Source organism: Pagrus major, chromosome 5 (genome assembly GCF_040436345.1).
Source record: "Pagrus major chromosome 5, Pma_NU_1.0".
In the NCBI taxonomy this organism is placed as follows: domain Eukaryota; kingdom Metazoa; phylum Chordata; class Actinopteri; order Spariformes; family Sparidae; genus Pagrus; species Pagrus major.
This window is the reverse complement of record NC_133219.1, coordinates 35,747,569-35,759,877: the sequence shown is the minus strand read 5'-3', so window position 1 is coordinate 35,759,877 and position 12,309 is coordinate 35,747,569. Positions and strand designations below refer to the sequence as shown.

General features: G+C 40.6%; 1 protein-coding gene across 2 annotated transcripts; it reads left to right on the top strand.

The window, feature by feature from the left end:
• Window positions 1-745: 745 nt before the first annotated feature.
• wdr31 (WD repeat domain 31) lies at window positions 746-10,800 on the top strand. Of its 2 annotated transcripts, none has more exons than XM_073466592.1 (10): window positions 746-776; window positions 5,777-5,847; window positions 6,994-7,126; window positions 7,409-7,483; window positions 7,598-7,742; window positions 7,866-7,966; window positions 8,160-8,227; window positions 8,885-9,026; window positions 9,396-9,558; window positions 9,645-9,947. In XM_073466592.1, exons 2-10 carry the CDS (start codon window positions 5,801-5,803, stop codon window positions 9,845-9,847), a joined length of 1,077 nt encoding a protein of 358 aa, XP_073322693.1. In that variant the 5' UTR covers window positions 746-776; window positions 5,777-5,800; the 3' UTR covers window positions 9,848-9,947. The 2 variants fall into 2 exon arrangements, with proteins under 2 accessions (XP_073322693.1, XP_073322692.1); XM_073466591.1 differs by lacking the exon at window positions 746-776 and adding an exon at window positions 4,856-5,153 and having other exon boundaries at window positions 9,645-10,800.
• Window positions 10,801-12,309: the final 1,509 nt, after the last annotated feature.

Sequence of the window (12,309 nt, the reverse complement as noted above, 5' to 3'; positions counted from 1 at the left end):
GTAATCTGCTTTTTCTCTACTCAATATGATCAACAGATCCTTTTTAAAAAACACATCCTCCGTGTGGGATCTCGGTAAGCGTTGCCATCCGTGCCCCGGCCACCTCTCTCTCTCTCTCTCTACAAAGTCTCCCAATTTCTTTTCAATCCGAAAAACAAAAAGAAAAAAAAAATCCCTTCAGTTCAAGTGATCGTCCGTGGGGTGTGGGCGACGGGAGAGAGAGAGAAAAAGAAACACATGCGTAAAACTGTCGCTTTATTTTTCCAGTGGCTCGACTCCCGGGCGTGGTAAGGCAGAATATGGCGGACTTTCACTCCAATCCGCTAGGCTGGGATACAGTACAGTTATCTGTGGTGTGTGTCTGCTTCAGAAAAAGAAGAAAAGCCACACATAACACAGCATTTTTTCAGCCGGAGCTCTCGGCGCCGCAGCAGACGTGTATGTATCCCCGCGGTGTTGCGTTAAAAGGCGTCCACGTCCATGTCTGAGGAGCAGGGGTGAGACAGAAGAAAAAAAGGAATAGACGCCGTGTTGTTGCCTCCTCTCCCCCGGCCAATCTTCTCCTTTTCCTCAATTCTCTTCATGTATTTTTATTACAGAGGCCATCCACTCCTCCGCTGGCAGGGTGACGTCGGCCTCCCATCGACTAGGGGGGAGTGTCACGTCAAACGCACACACACACACGTATTTATACCCCCAACCTGTGGAACAGAAAATGTGCATGAATGGAGGAGCTGAACTCATTTCTCTATGGGCAGCATGTGTGTAATAGAAAGGTAATTCCACTTATATTGCTTTTTCTGCTCACTGTGTGGGAGAAAGTACTGAAGAGTCACTGCAAATATACCTATGACTCATGTTTTTGTGTGTGCGTGTGTGTGTGTGATTGCATGGTAGTCAACTCTCCCAAGGTTGAAAGGTTTGGGGGTTTTTACAAATCATCTTGGCTTATAAACTTCAGACTTTTGTCGTTCATTGAAGCCCACACAACACAACAAATTCAAAGTGTTAAATTCATCCTCCTTGTGCGCAGCCTGTGTTGTCCTACATATTCCCTTTGTACAGGTGTAAAACACAGGGGGGACGCAACCCCATCCTGGGAAATATGTGATTTGTAACTTCAATTATATTAATAACAGGCAATAAAAGCACTTGTGCCCTCGCAAGGCTCATTTATGCTCAACCTTACGGATAAGGACGGAGCCTTCTGTCCATACTTTCAGTTCATTTGTTCTGAAAGCTGGAGGAACTTTTTGAGGAGAGGTTATGCGAGTTGGTGAAAAGTTTTAAACATCTGTATGATGTGACTTCGCTTTGGTACAGAGACAGGAAGCTGCAAGGAGGCTGGATGGTGGTCAAGGAAGTGGTAGTGGTGTTTTGCTTGACATTCATGCCGACGTGAAGAGCGCACAGAAGTATCTGGGCCGTGACGGTTACAACGTTTGAAACTGACTTTTCTATTTTTGTACGTAAAGGGAGCAACGAGCCTTTAGGCCTCAGCAGTGGCATGATACAGGTACAGCTGGCTACAAGGGAGTCTGAGTCTGTTATTAGCTGACCTCCAGTAAGTAGTCAAACAAAGTATATGTTAGACATTACTTTAGTGACACCCTAGGCCCCCTTCTGGACACGCCCCTGGATGACAGGGCTAATACTTCTAGTGTCCTTCTCAGTGATTGCTCTTGAGAAAATATCATAATCCAAAGTTGATATGAGACTTTTGCCCCTGTCCCTTTGAGAATAAATTCTGATTCTGTTGAGATTAAGAAGTGTGCAGATTGCTGTGTGTGTGTGTGTATTGTTTTTATTGCTAGCTTTTGTGAGGACGTCCTCGAAATACAGCATTGAATCTCTGTCTCAACAAAATCATCATATGATACATTCCATAAATGTACTCTTTATTGCAGGATAGTTGGACTGCGTTATAAGCTTTGCATCCACCCTGTTTAAATGTTAGGCTACATAGATCATCTGTTCCATCTGCCTTTTACAATATGGAGAGCTGTACAGCAGTTGTTAGCCACATTATTCTCACAATAGACCCACACACTTAGAGATTGGTGAAATGAGTAGATGGATGGATGTTAGAGGCCATATCATATATCCACTGTTTTTTTCCATTATGATCATCCCTAATGCTGTTGCCAAGTTATCAGTGATTTTTGCCCACTAAATATTGGAAGGACAATCAATTAAATTATAAGTCAGTGCATTATTATGGGAACTGTTTTGTTCTGGGTTTAGCCCTCTGAGTGGGTCCTTTCTCTAAATGGACGTCTCCAGGCCAATCCAGTGAGAACAGTAATGAGCAAGCAAGCAACATGCTTAATTTTTCTTTTTGGATCCTGCTCAAAGCCATGGCTGACCCGCTTTATAGGCCAGTTTTGGTTTGAAGGCCCTTTGTGTTCACGGCCTCCTAAAAACTTGCGAGCTTTTTTTCTTGGTAGGTCGTGTGTGTGTTTCACCTGTAAATACAGTTCATTTCTCTGCACTGCTCTGCATGGCTTTACTTCTTATTTGGAGAAATAGCCACAATCCTGTCCAAAACTTTATAACTACATAATTCTTCTTCAGATTAGCAGATGGCCATTCACAGGACAAAGTTCAGGACTTTTTAACGGTGCCATAAATTATCTGTAGTACCATAGCATACATTCAGCAGTGTGTGACATAAGTCACTACACCAGGCCTCGTGACAGTGTGGGTGAGGCAAATGGGTCTTGCAACATCAAGTCAAGGATGGGGATTATAGTGAAGTGAGAGCACTTGTCTCTGTGAGCTGCTTGTGCTTTGCCTTAGTCAAGGCACATTACACCAGGGGATTTCAACCATTTTAATATAACAAACAGACTAAGGCTTTGGATTCCTGTTTATACACCTGAGCAGAGACATGTGTTGGAAAACTTTTTTAGTTTGTATATAGTCTAAAATGCCTGGCCAACTAATTTCAAGAGTTGAATTGTAGTCATTCTCATTCAAACCATTTGCTGCAAACAAAGTTAGAATTGAGGCCATCTCACATAGGTATTGAGCAGTGTTGATTGTAACCTAACTAAGTGGCCTATTTAGACCTTTTAAATGGGAACATCCCAGTGACTCAGTGCTTAATTGCATGTAATGAGTTTGTTTAAATCCAGCTCATGAAGTCAAAGCCGTTCTTATTTTTACTGACTTTATCTAGCAGAAAAAGCAAAAAAAAAAAGTCTGAGCTACAATGAAGCACATGAAAACATGTCATGAAAAGAAAAACTGTTAAACGGTTCTGGTAGAATTAATGTTAGCTGTCCAGGGATCTGTCTGATCCGTCCCAGATTTCCAGCTTGGGGAGCCATTCAAAACCTGTGCCTGTAATAAAGGTCAACAGACCAGCTCTCTAGAGGAACAACCAGCCACAGGTCAGTAACATTTTAACCTGTCATGTGTTGTTCAGCATACCCGACATTCCCCTTTAAACAAATGCATCATGTTGTTGTCTGAAAGCCGTATCAGCTCAGTTTACTTTTCATCAACTAGAAAAACATGCAAATTTGAAGTACTACAATATTTTATTGGTTAGGATTCAATGGTGGTTTACAAATAACAACATATGTACAAAATTCACAAATTATTTATACACATACTTTATAATCTTTACTCAGGACTTACATATGAACCAAAGAAAAGAAAATAGGACTATCTTGCATCTTTAATAGAAGAAAGAGCACTAAGACAGATTATATCTGCAAAGACAATTTTAAGCTTTTGTTTGTTGACAGTGTTAAAACTTTCATAGATTAATTAGTAGTTTAGAAATGATCTGGATAACAGCTTATACTGAATGTCCTGAACGTGGCCAGAGCTACACCATGTCAGATTAGGCAAGGCCTGTTCAATATACTGTATCATACTGTATATGTAGACAGTCTGTGTAAATTGTCTACAAGGGTGTACACAAGGCTGGATTACCAACTATGCAAATCAGTAGACTGCCACATGGCCCCCAGCAACCCTAAACAATCCACGTTACTGTGTGGCAGCTGGCTTATGGTATTTTATTACTTGTGATTTTCATTCAGGGTTATGGGAACATTGATTACTAAAGTGAAACATCAACTGATGATGATAAGGGCCTTAAGGTGAGTCCTGCCGTATGGCCAATCTTGAAGCCTTGTTTTGAAAAAGATCTTAAAGGAACCATTCACCCAAAAATGAAAAATCCAGTCACTACTCACCTTCATGCTGATGGCAAAGTTGGGTGGAGTTTCATGGCCCATAAACATTTCTTGAGTTTTCACAGCAAAACAGCATAGCAGCATTCTCCAAAATAACTGAAGCGCGTGGGGACTTTTTTTTTTTTTACAAAATCTTCACTCGACTCGGTCAACCTCCTGTAGAAGGTGTGAATGACATCTTTTCAAATCAATTTGGGATCTCCAAGCTGGAAGCATTTGTGTATTGTGCTCTACAAAACTTCTGCGTGAACTGTTCCTTTAATTATTTCAGCTGAAATTGTGATTACATGGTGCATATTTGTGAATGCATGTTGAATCACTACTAACACTGTAGACAATCCACAGGGAGTGAGAGGGGAGGGCAGCTCAGCAGCTCATTTTTTGCCCCTGTGCCCTACAGCAGGTTAATCCAGCCATGGGTAGAGATCTGCCACTGGAGAAGATAAATAAATAATTTACCTCGTCAATCACTAACCCGTTCACTCGACCTGATAAAACGGTGCACATGTCCTAAAATTTAAACGTTAACTGCCAGAAATGCGACAAAAAAATCGTAAATATACGTCCGACTTTTATTTTGTAAGCGAAAAAGCTTTCCGACACTTCCTGTGTCATGTCACGTGACCCCGCCCTCGCCTAGATACGAGAAAGCGTCGCTCCATGGTCGCTACGGAGAGAGGGATGGGACCGTGTAGTTAAAAGACACTTCTGTACACTTTCCCATGGAGTTAGGACAACTTATTACCATGGCAGTCAGCCGGAAAAGCTTCTCGGTCGTTTCGACAACGACTCTGCCAAGTTTCAACGTTTGTACATCCACGTTTTGGTGCTACTAGAGCATTGATCTATCTTGGCATGACCGATAAAGATTAGTTAGCATGCTAGCGCGCTAGCCCACACACTGCCTCAGCATCACACACGGACCACACCTGCCAGTGACAGGTAAGAAACTGGTCCCTTATCTTCATGACTGTGCACCACGAGTCATGCACCATTTTCACCGTTTAAAACTTAACGTTTTAAAAAGCCTCTGGCGTTGCGTAATGATCGGCAGCGCAGCTCACAGCAGGTGTTTTCGAGTGACTAAGTTAATTCCTTGTGACAGTAATGATGCGGCTCTAATAGGATTTGAGCCCTCTCCTTCCTGTCGATTGTTTGAGGAGTACGCCAGGATGACGAGGGAGGAGCTTAGCTGTGCGTGTGTGTGAGATAAAGTGGTGTTTGCGTGGGAACGTGGGGTTTAATCTCACCTTGTTGACTGGTCTGTCTTACCTCCTACGCAAGATATTTCGCAGCAAGAGATTGCATTACTGAAGTTGAGATGTGTGATGTGTTGATACAGGTGTAGGTAAGCCTTGAAAAGTGTTATGCAGTTGTATTTGTTCCTAGAACATGATCTTACTGAGTCTTCAGCTCTTGGCTTGATCCATTGCCCTCATTATCACCGCTCACTAAAGGAAAGGATAGATATTTATGGATGCAGCCATAATTTTTGCCCCAGTTTCACAGCATTTCTTCGTGTGTGTGTGTGTGTGTGTGTGTGTGTGTGTGTGTGTGTGTGTCAGTGTGGCTGCAGGTTTCTAGCAGACATGGGCAAACTACAGAGCAAGTTTCGCAAGAGGTCTGATCTCTACAGGTGAGACAAGTGCCCTACTGTGTCCTTGAATGCACTGTATACCAGGGATCTGGACTAAGTTTGGATGCTGGTGGCACTGGTGCGCCTAAGCACCATCACATAATTTAGGTGCACCTAAATGAAAAAGTTAGGTGCACCAGTGCCACCAGCATCCAAACTTAGTAATAACACAATTTAATTTCACTTCTCAGCAAATTATGTGAATGATTGTTGAGAGGAATGAAGGTGCAGATGAACGTTTTTCTTTATTTGAATTGCAGAACATTATAGTCCCAACATTTTTTTATACATTATTTGTGCACCAGTGCTCAGTGAAAATGTAATCAGATTTTTGGGTGCATGTGCAACCAAAATAGTCGCAGTCCATAGCCTTGTTATTCTAATTAAAATCAGGGTTTAAGTATATTGTCCTTACACGTTTGAAAAATGAAATGTACTCTTGAAGATGTCGGTATTCATACTAAAGATCCTTAATGATTGGGTGCAGAATTGGTAACTCATTGTCCACATGACAGTGTGCAACAGATGTAGAGGAGCTACTTATAGACAAAAAAAAAGAAAAAAAGTGAGATAGCTCCTGGAACATCTTCTAAAATAAATAGCAATTTAAATCTTTGGAAAAATAATTTCCTCGCTGTTGAGTTTACTCCCATGTGTTGTTGTTAGCAGATACCGATGTAAATTTGATTGCAGTACACGAAATGAGATAAGATAAGACTTTATTGATCACCTCACCGGGGAAATTCACTCCAAACAACAACTTTTACAACAAACAGAGGGAAAACAGTGATTAGATGATAGATTGAAAAACAAAACAAAACAAGGCAAGATGAAAATACAATAATATATTTGCTTTTTGCTCATAGATACAATGTATTATTAGTGTATTTGATATGTTGTATATCTACATCTACATGTGTCATCAACAGATGTGTTGATGTGTCAGGGTTGTTCTCATCTCAGTAGTTCATCTTAAGCAGCGGTTTAAGCAGTGAAGTCAGTAAAGGAAAATGAGTGTAATACAAGGATAGAGATAGGCTCAAATCAGTTATGCTCACCAACAGTAATATTTATGAATATATATCCATTAATATAAATAGAACTAGTGGCTCAATATGTTGAATTTATGAATTATTGTGTGTTCAGGGCATCTCAGGGGGACAAGGCAGATAATAGCTTTGACAGTCAGGTGGTGCAGTATGACCCCGCTCATCAAGGGTCCGTCAACACTGTCACCAGCCTCAGCCCAGATCTGTGTGTTTCTGGTGGAACTGATCAGGTACGTTAAAGCAACATTATGCATTATTTTAATCACAGTGTTAATCTGCTGATAATCTTGTCTGGCTTTTAGAAGAATTTAAGTCATGAATGAATCAGTGTCATAGTTTTTTGATCATTTATAAATATGCCTAAAGCGAGAATTTTCATCTATGCACTATAGAAAAGGACAGGACTGAAACAAGAATGTGAAATTCTGTGGACAATCCTTAAACATGAAGTGATTACTTTGTGTGTGTGTGTGTGCATATATATGTGTGTGTGTGTGTGTGTGTGTGTGTAGGCTGTGGTGGTGTATGACTGGAAACAAGGCCGGATGTGTCAGTCCTTCCAGGGTCACAACCGAGAGGTTACCAAGGTAACGTCAATACTTTGTGTGCGCAAACTGATAAAGGTGTGACGCTGTTCGGAGCTGTTACACATGTCACACACTGTATACATTCTCTTAATTCTGCCTCCTACTATCTGCCAGGTGTTGTGTTACCCAGGCAGTACGTGGATCTTCAGCGCCTCACGGGACAAGACTGTTCTGATGTGGGACCTTAACCAGGGGGACGAACCTATCCAGGAATTTTGTGGCCATGAGTTGGTGGTCAACGGACTAGCTGTCAGCCCTGGTACACACACACACACACACATACAATGAGTCTCCTCACATGTTAAGTTCATGAACACTGTCACTTATTTCACATTAATGATATGCACCAAACACATGGAACTGTTTTCATTGTGTCCTGTAGAAGGGAGAAAGCTGTGCACCGGTTCTCGGGACAACTGGATGTGCCTGTGGGATATTGAATCAGCAAAATGTGAACAGAGACACAACATTTCTAGAAACCTGGTGAGAATAATTGTATGGGCTTTTTGTGCACACAATCTTGTACAGAAAATTGTTTCAAGCACGCTGGAGCGCCTTAGGTGTGTTCCTGAACGTTTAGGAAAAATAATCAAATCAATAAGCCATTCATCTTTAGTTCCTCAGTTCATGCCCAGCAGGCTTTCAACTTGTGCACTTTCCTCTCTTCTCTGTCCAGGTTACTCATGTGTGTTGGGTGCCAGGCAGCTCCTCTGTAGTCCAGACCTCTGAGGATAAGACCATAAGGTACCAAAAGATTTGCTACTGCAACTATATCACTGTGGTAGAAATGCACTCTGTTTGCAGTTGGCAATGTGAAATGTGCTGACACATTTCTACTTTATAGGAAAATTTGTCAGCGCATTTGATCGTCACTAATGTCACTTTACCTTGTTTTTTCCTCCAAATAACCTTGTTTATATTTTATTCTATCCTTACTTTAGTTTATATTCCTCTTATTATTTCTTTCTTTTACTTTCTAGATTTATCTGTTTTTATTATATTTGTCATTGACTGTTCTGCTTTGCCAACCACATGTCCCTGCTGGGGAACAATAAAGATTTATCTTATCTTCTTGTTCTATAGAGGTGGTCATCATCAGATAAAGGTATAAAACTCTGAGCACATGATTGGTTCATTCCTGCAATTTGGAGGATAAATCCTGCTATGTATTTAAGAAATATTTCCCATATATGGAGCCTATTTGAACACCTATTAAGTGGTATAATCCAACATTTTTATAAGTGAAATCAATTCTTAGCACTCATGATACAAAAAAATGATTAAGAAGCCCTTGAAAACAACCTGAGCTGACCCAGTATTACAGCAAAAACAGATGTCTGAATATATACTGTATGTGTTTTTCTTGTTTGAGTGTATTTTGGTTTATGTACCTGTGAACAGGGTGTGGGACAGCCGTGCATGGCAGGTGACCAATACTTTTCCAGCCAAGCAATACATCCAGACCCACTGTGACGTTTCTCCAAATGGAAACTACTTGGTGTCCAGCAGCAATGGCTTTGGAGGCCAGGGCTGTGAGGCCACGGTGAGACCACTGGGAGGTGTTTGTGTAGTTGTTGGCTTTATTGATGGAAATGCACAGATGGTGGATAGGGTGTGGCACTTACCAGTGTGAATGCACTGATAAGGCAGGGAGGCCAGTGGCTACTCAGTTACTGCAAAGACTTTTCTTTAAAAAAGTAGCAAGAGAGAAATGACTAATTACCAGTTAATTATTTTTTTTAATTGTTGTTGTTTTGATTCAGTACAAGAGTTTTGCTCCTACACAGTGTTGCTCCTCATGTGGGGATTCCAACACATCCTTGAAATCTCTGGTGGTTTCTAATGTATCTATTGTCTTGTGCAGATAGTTTTGAAACATTTGTTCTCACTGGAGTTGTGTCTGTGTCATTAGCTATGGGACCTACGTCAGCCTGGCTGTAAAGTTGTGGAGTACAGAGGCCACCTCCAGACCACCGCCTGCTGTGTGTTTCTGCCCATGCCTCCTGGAGGCCCAGCTCGGGTAGCAACATCCTCCCATGACGGCTCCGTCAAAATCTGGGACCAGAACACAGCAGGTAACTCATGGACACACTCATGCACGTATACATACACTGTTTGGGTGATGAGTCTTTTGACACTAACCCCTATGCTCTCCGTTCAGTCTGTTTAGCGACATTGTCTCTGGATGGTGCTGGTCCGCTGGTTTCTCTCGCTCCCAGTGACTCAAACAGTCTGCTGTGTGCCAGCTTCAACTCGGGCCTTCACCATATCCATGTGGACCATGGATCAAACCAGGCTCAGGGTTCTGGGGCAGGCTCAGGTGGAGCTGGTGGCCTGGACATTAAAGTTCTGGCACGCTTCTGATGGCCCAGAGGAGCCTGGAATGACTCGTTACCCTAACCTGTGACTCAGCGAGCAGTATCACTGCATGTGGACTCTTCTTTTTGTTTTTGTTTTTTATAATTTTACATATTTCTATAGACATTGTGCTGAACTAGACTGCCATACAGTGAAGAATGACAGAGGAGATCAGTGTGAAAAGAAACGGATGATAACGACATGAATGGAGGATGCTTTTTTTGTCCAGCAGAGCCACCAGGATGCCCATCATGGCTACTCCTCTGGGAGACTCGTTTGAGTCACATCACCCATTACTTGTTGAGACTACAAACACCAAAATGATCCTGCTTGGATTGCTGCCTTCTTTGACCAACCAGAAAAACTTGGGATATCTCTTAGTTTTATACACTACTTCAGCTTGTTGGAGTTGCAGAGATGCTCCATACACATGTGGTGGTTTTATTGGTGATGCTGAATCCATTAATGCAGCAGGAGTGGTGTTGAAAAGTTTGAAACTTTGGATGTGGCAGGAAAGTGTTGTGATAGAGAACTGGAAGCCAAATAGAATTTCATACTGAGAGTATGTAATTACTTTTTTCCTGGATAATATGTAGTCAGTGCAGTCAGACTCGAAGTGTTGTTTGTCAAACACACTGTGGAAAGTTGTTTCTATCAGTGAAACAGAGTAATGAGAAACTCATGTATGTTTATAGTAATGTTACTGTTGGTTAGTTTGTACTGTCGCTTTAACCTGTCAAGTGTTAGAGCAAATGAATACCTACGACACAAGAGTGTATAAACATGCTTTGTTTTTAGGTAGAATTCAATTGATACAGATTCCGATATTTTTGAACTGAAGCTGCCGATAGCTGATGTTTGGTACTGATATCCAAGATTTATATTTGAAAATTACTATGCAAAAACATAATAAAATAATGTTGGAGCAAACAAATGGGAATAAAAAATATTGCAAATGCAAAAGAATTCTGCTTTGTGACTTGTCAACATAAAACCTGTCACTAAAGATATTGTTTGATCAGGACTGATCGAAGTTTTAGGATTTTTTTTTAGTATGATGTGGCCACTGTGCTGTTTTATACAGATACTTTATTACAGTTAGCCATTCACAGATATGCTAATGCTAATATTAGCAGCCTTTAGTGCGTGAATGTGGCTGCACATTATATTCCTACCCGAACTGATAATTGTCCTGACGTGAGTTAAACCACTGTTGTATTTTAAGCCTAAGTATAAAGCTGATCACTTTCTCAGTTGTAGCATTTTGAAAATGACCTAATTTAATATAATACATCTGTTTGTAGATATCCAAGTGACCGACAAAGAGAATGGTTGCTCTATCATTGAATTCTGTTTTAAATAATTATCTGCAACTGGATTAGAATAACCAATTAAGCAGGAATGCACCCTCAGGTGTTTTCAAATGCACCTGCAGATTGGTTTGTTCCAGGAAGATGAGGCGTGGCAATAAGGAAACTCATTCAGCTGCAAGCAGTAGGGAACCATAAGTGATCAGATCTTTCATTTGGCGAGAAATCCCTGTTCGGTTAGTCGTCACTCAACATCACCAGTTGAGCTGATTTGATCTATCTTTGTTTGATACTTTATGATTGAGCAATAAATAAGGCATTTCATAATGTCTGAGGAGTACGTCTTGGTTTGCATCTGCTGAGACTGCAGGCATACAGTATTTATTATGTCATCTGCATAGCTGTTATTAAATGAACTCACTCCTGTGAGAGATGTATCTCAGTTCAAATCAATTGCATGTACATTGTGCCTACTGTGAAAAAAGATCTAATACAAATGATGGGAGAATTACCGTCTTTCCATCAACATAACTAATAATGTCTAACTGACATTACTGGCATGTTTCAGCAAGTTTACACCTGAAAGTTGCTGTGCACACTGGCCAGTTTTCACTGATCTGATTAGGGTTAACTGGTTTACATCATGACAATGTGTTTGTGTTGTCCCAGCTGTTTTTTTTAAATCCTTTATCCTTCACAATAAGAATATTCTTGCCTGCTGCATGAGCTACAACAGAACTATGGATAGTTTTGTTTTTAAGCACACTTTTGTACAGTTAAATATCATCGAGAGTATACATGTATGTATATGCTTTCAAAGTATTTAATAGTGGTAGCAGTAAAAGACATTTTTATTGGATTTTCTTTTTGTCAAGAAATGATCACCTACTCCAAAACCACCATGGGCTTTTAGGAAATACCAAAGATATACCAGCGCCACCTTGTGTCGGAAATGTTTTCAGTAGAATGTTATCAAGTATAAGTATAAAATCATTTACAAAATAAAGTAATGCATTTAATAGTTTCATTAAATAAAACAGAAATGTTAAAATCCTGAAATAACACACATTTACACTCAGTGATATCACGTCTGCATTAAATTGTAATGAATCACAAACTAGGACATTTTTTCATAGTGCGGTGCTTCATTTATTCAAA

Coding starts and splice junctions, on each gene's coding strand:
- wdr31 (XM_073466591.1), top strand. CDS start 5,801: ATGGGCAAACTACAGAGCAAGTTTCGCAAGAGGTCTGATCTCTACAG. Junction 7,127..7,408: donor TTTCTGGTGGAACTGATCAG/GTACGTTAAAGC, acceptor GTGTGTGTGTAG/GCTGTGGTGGTGTATGACTG. Junction 7,743..7,865: donor CGGACTAGCTGTCAGCCCTG/GTACACACACAC, acceptor TGTGTCCTGTAG/AAGGGAGAAAGCTGTGCACC.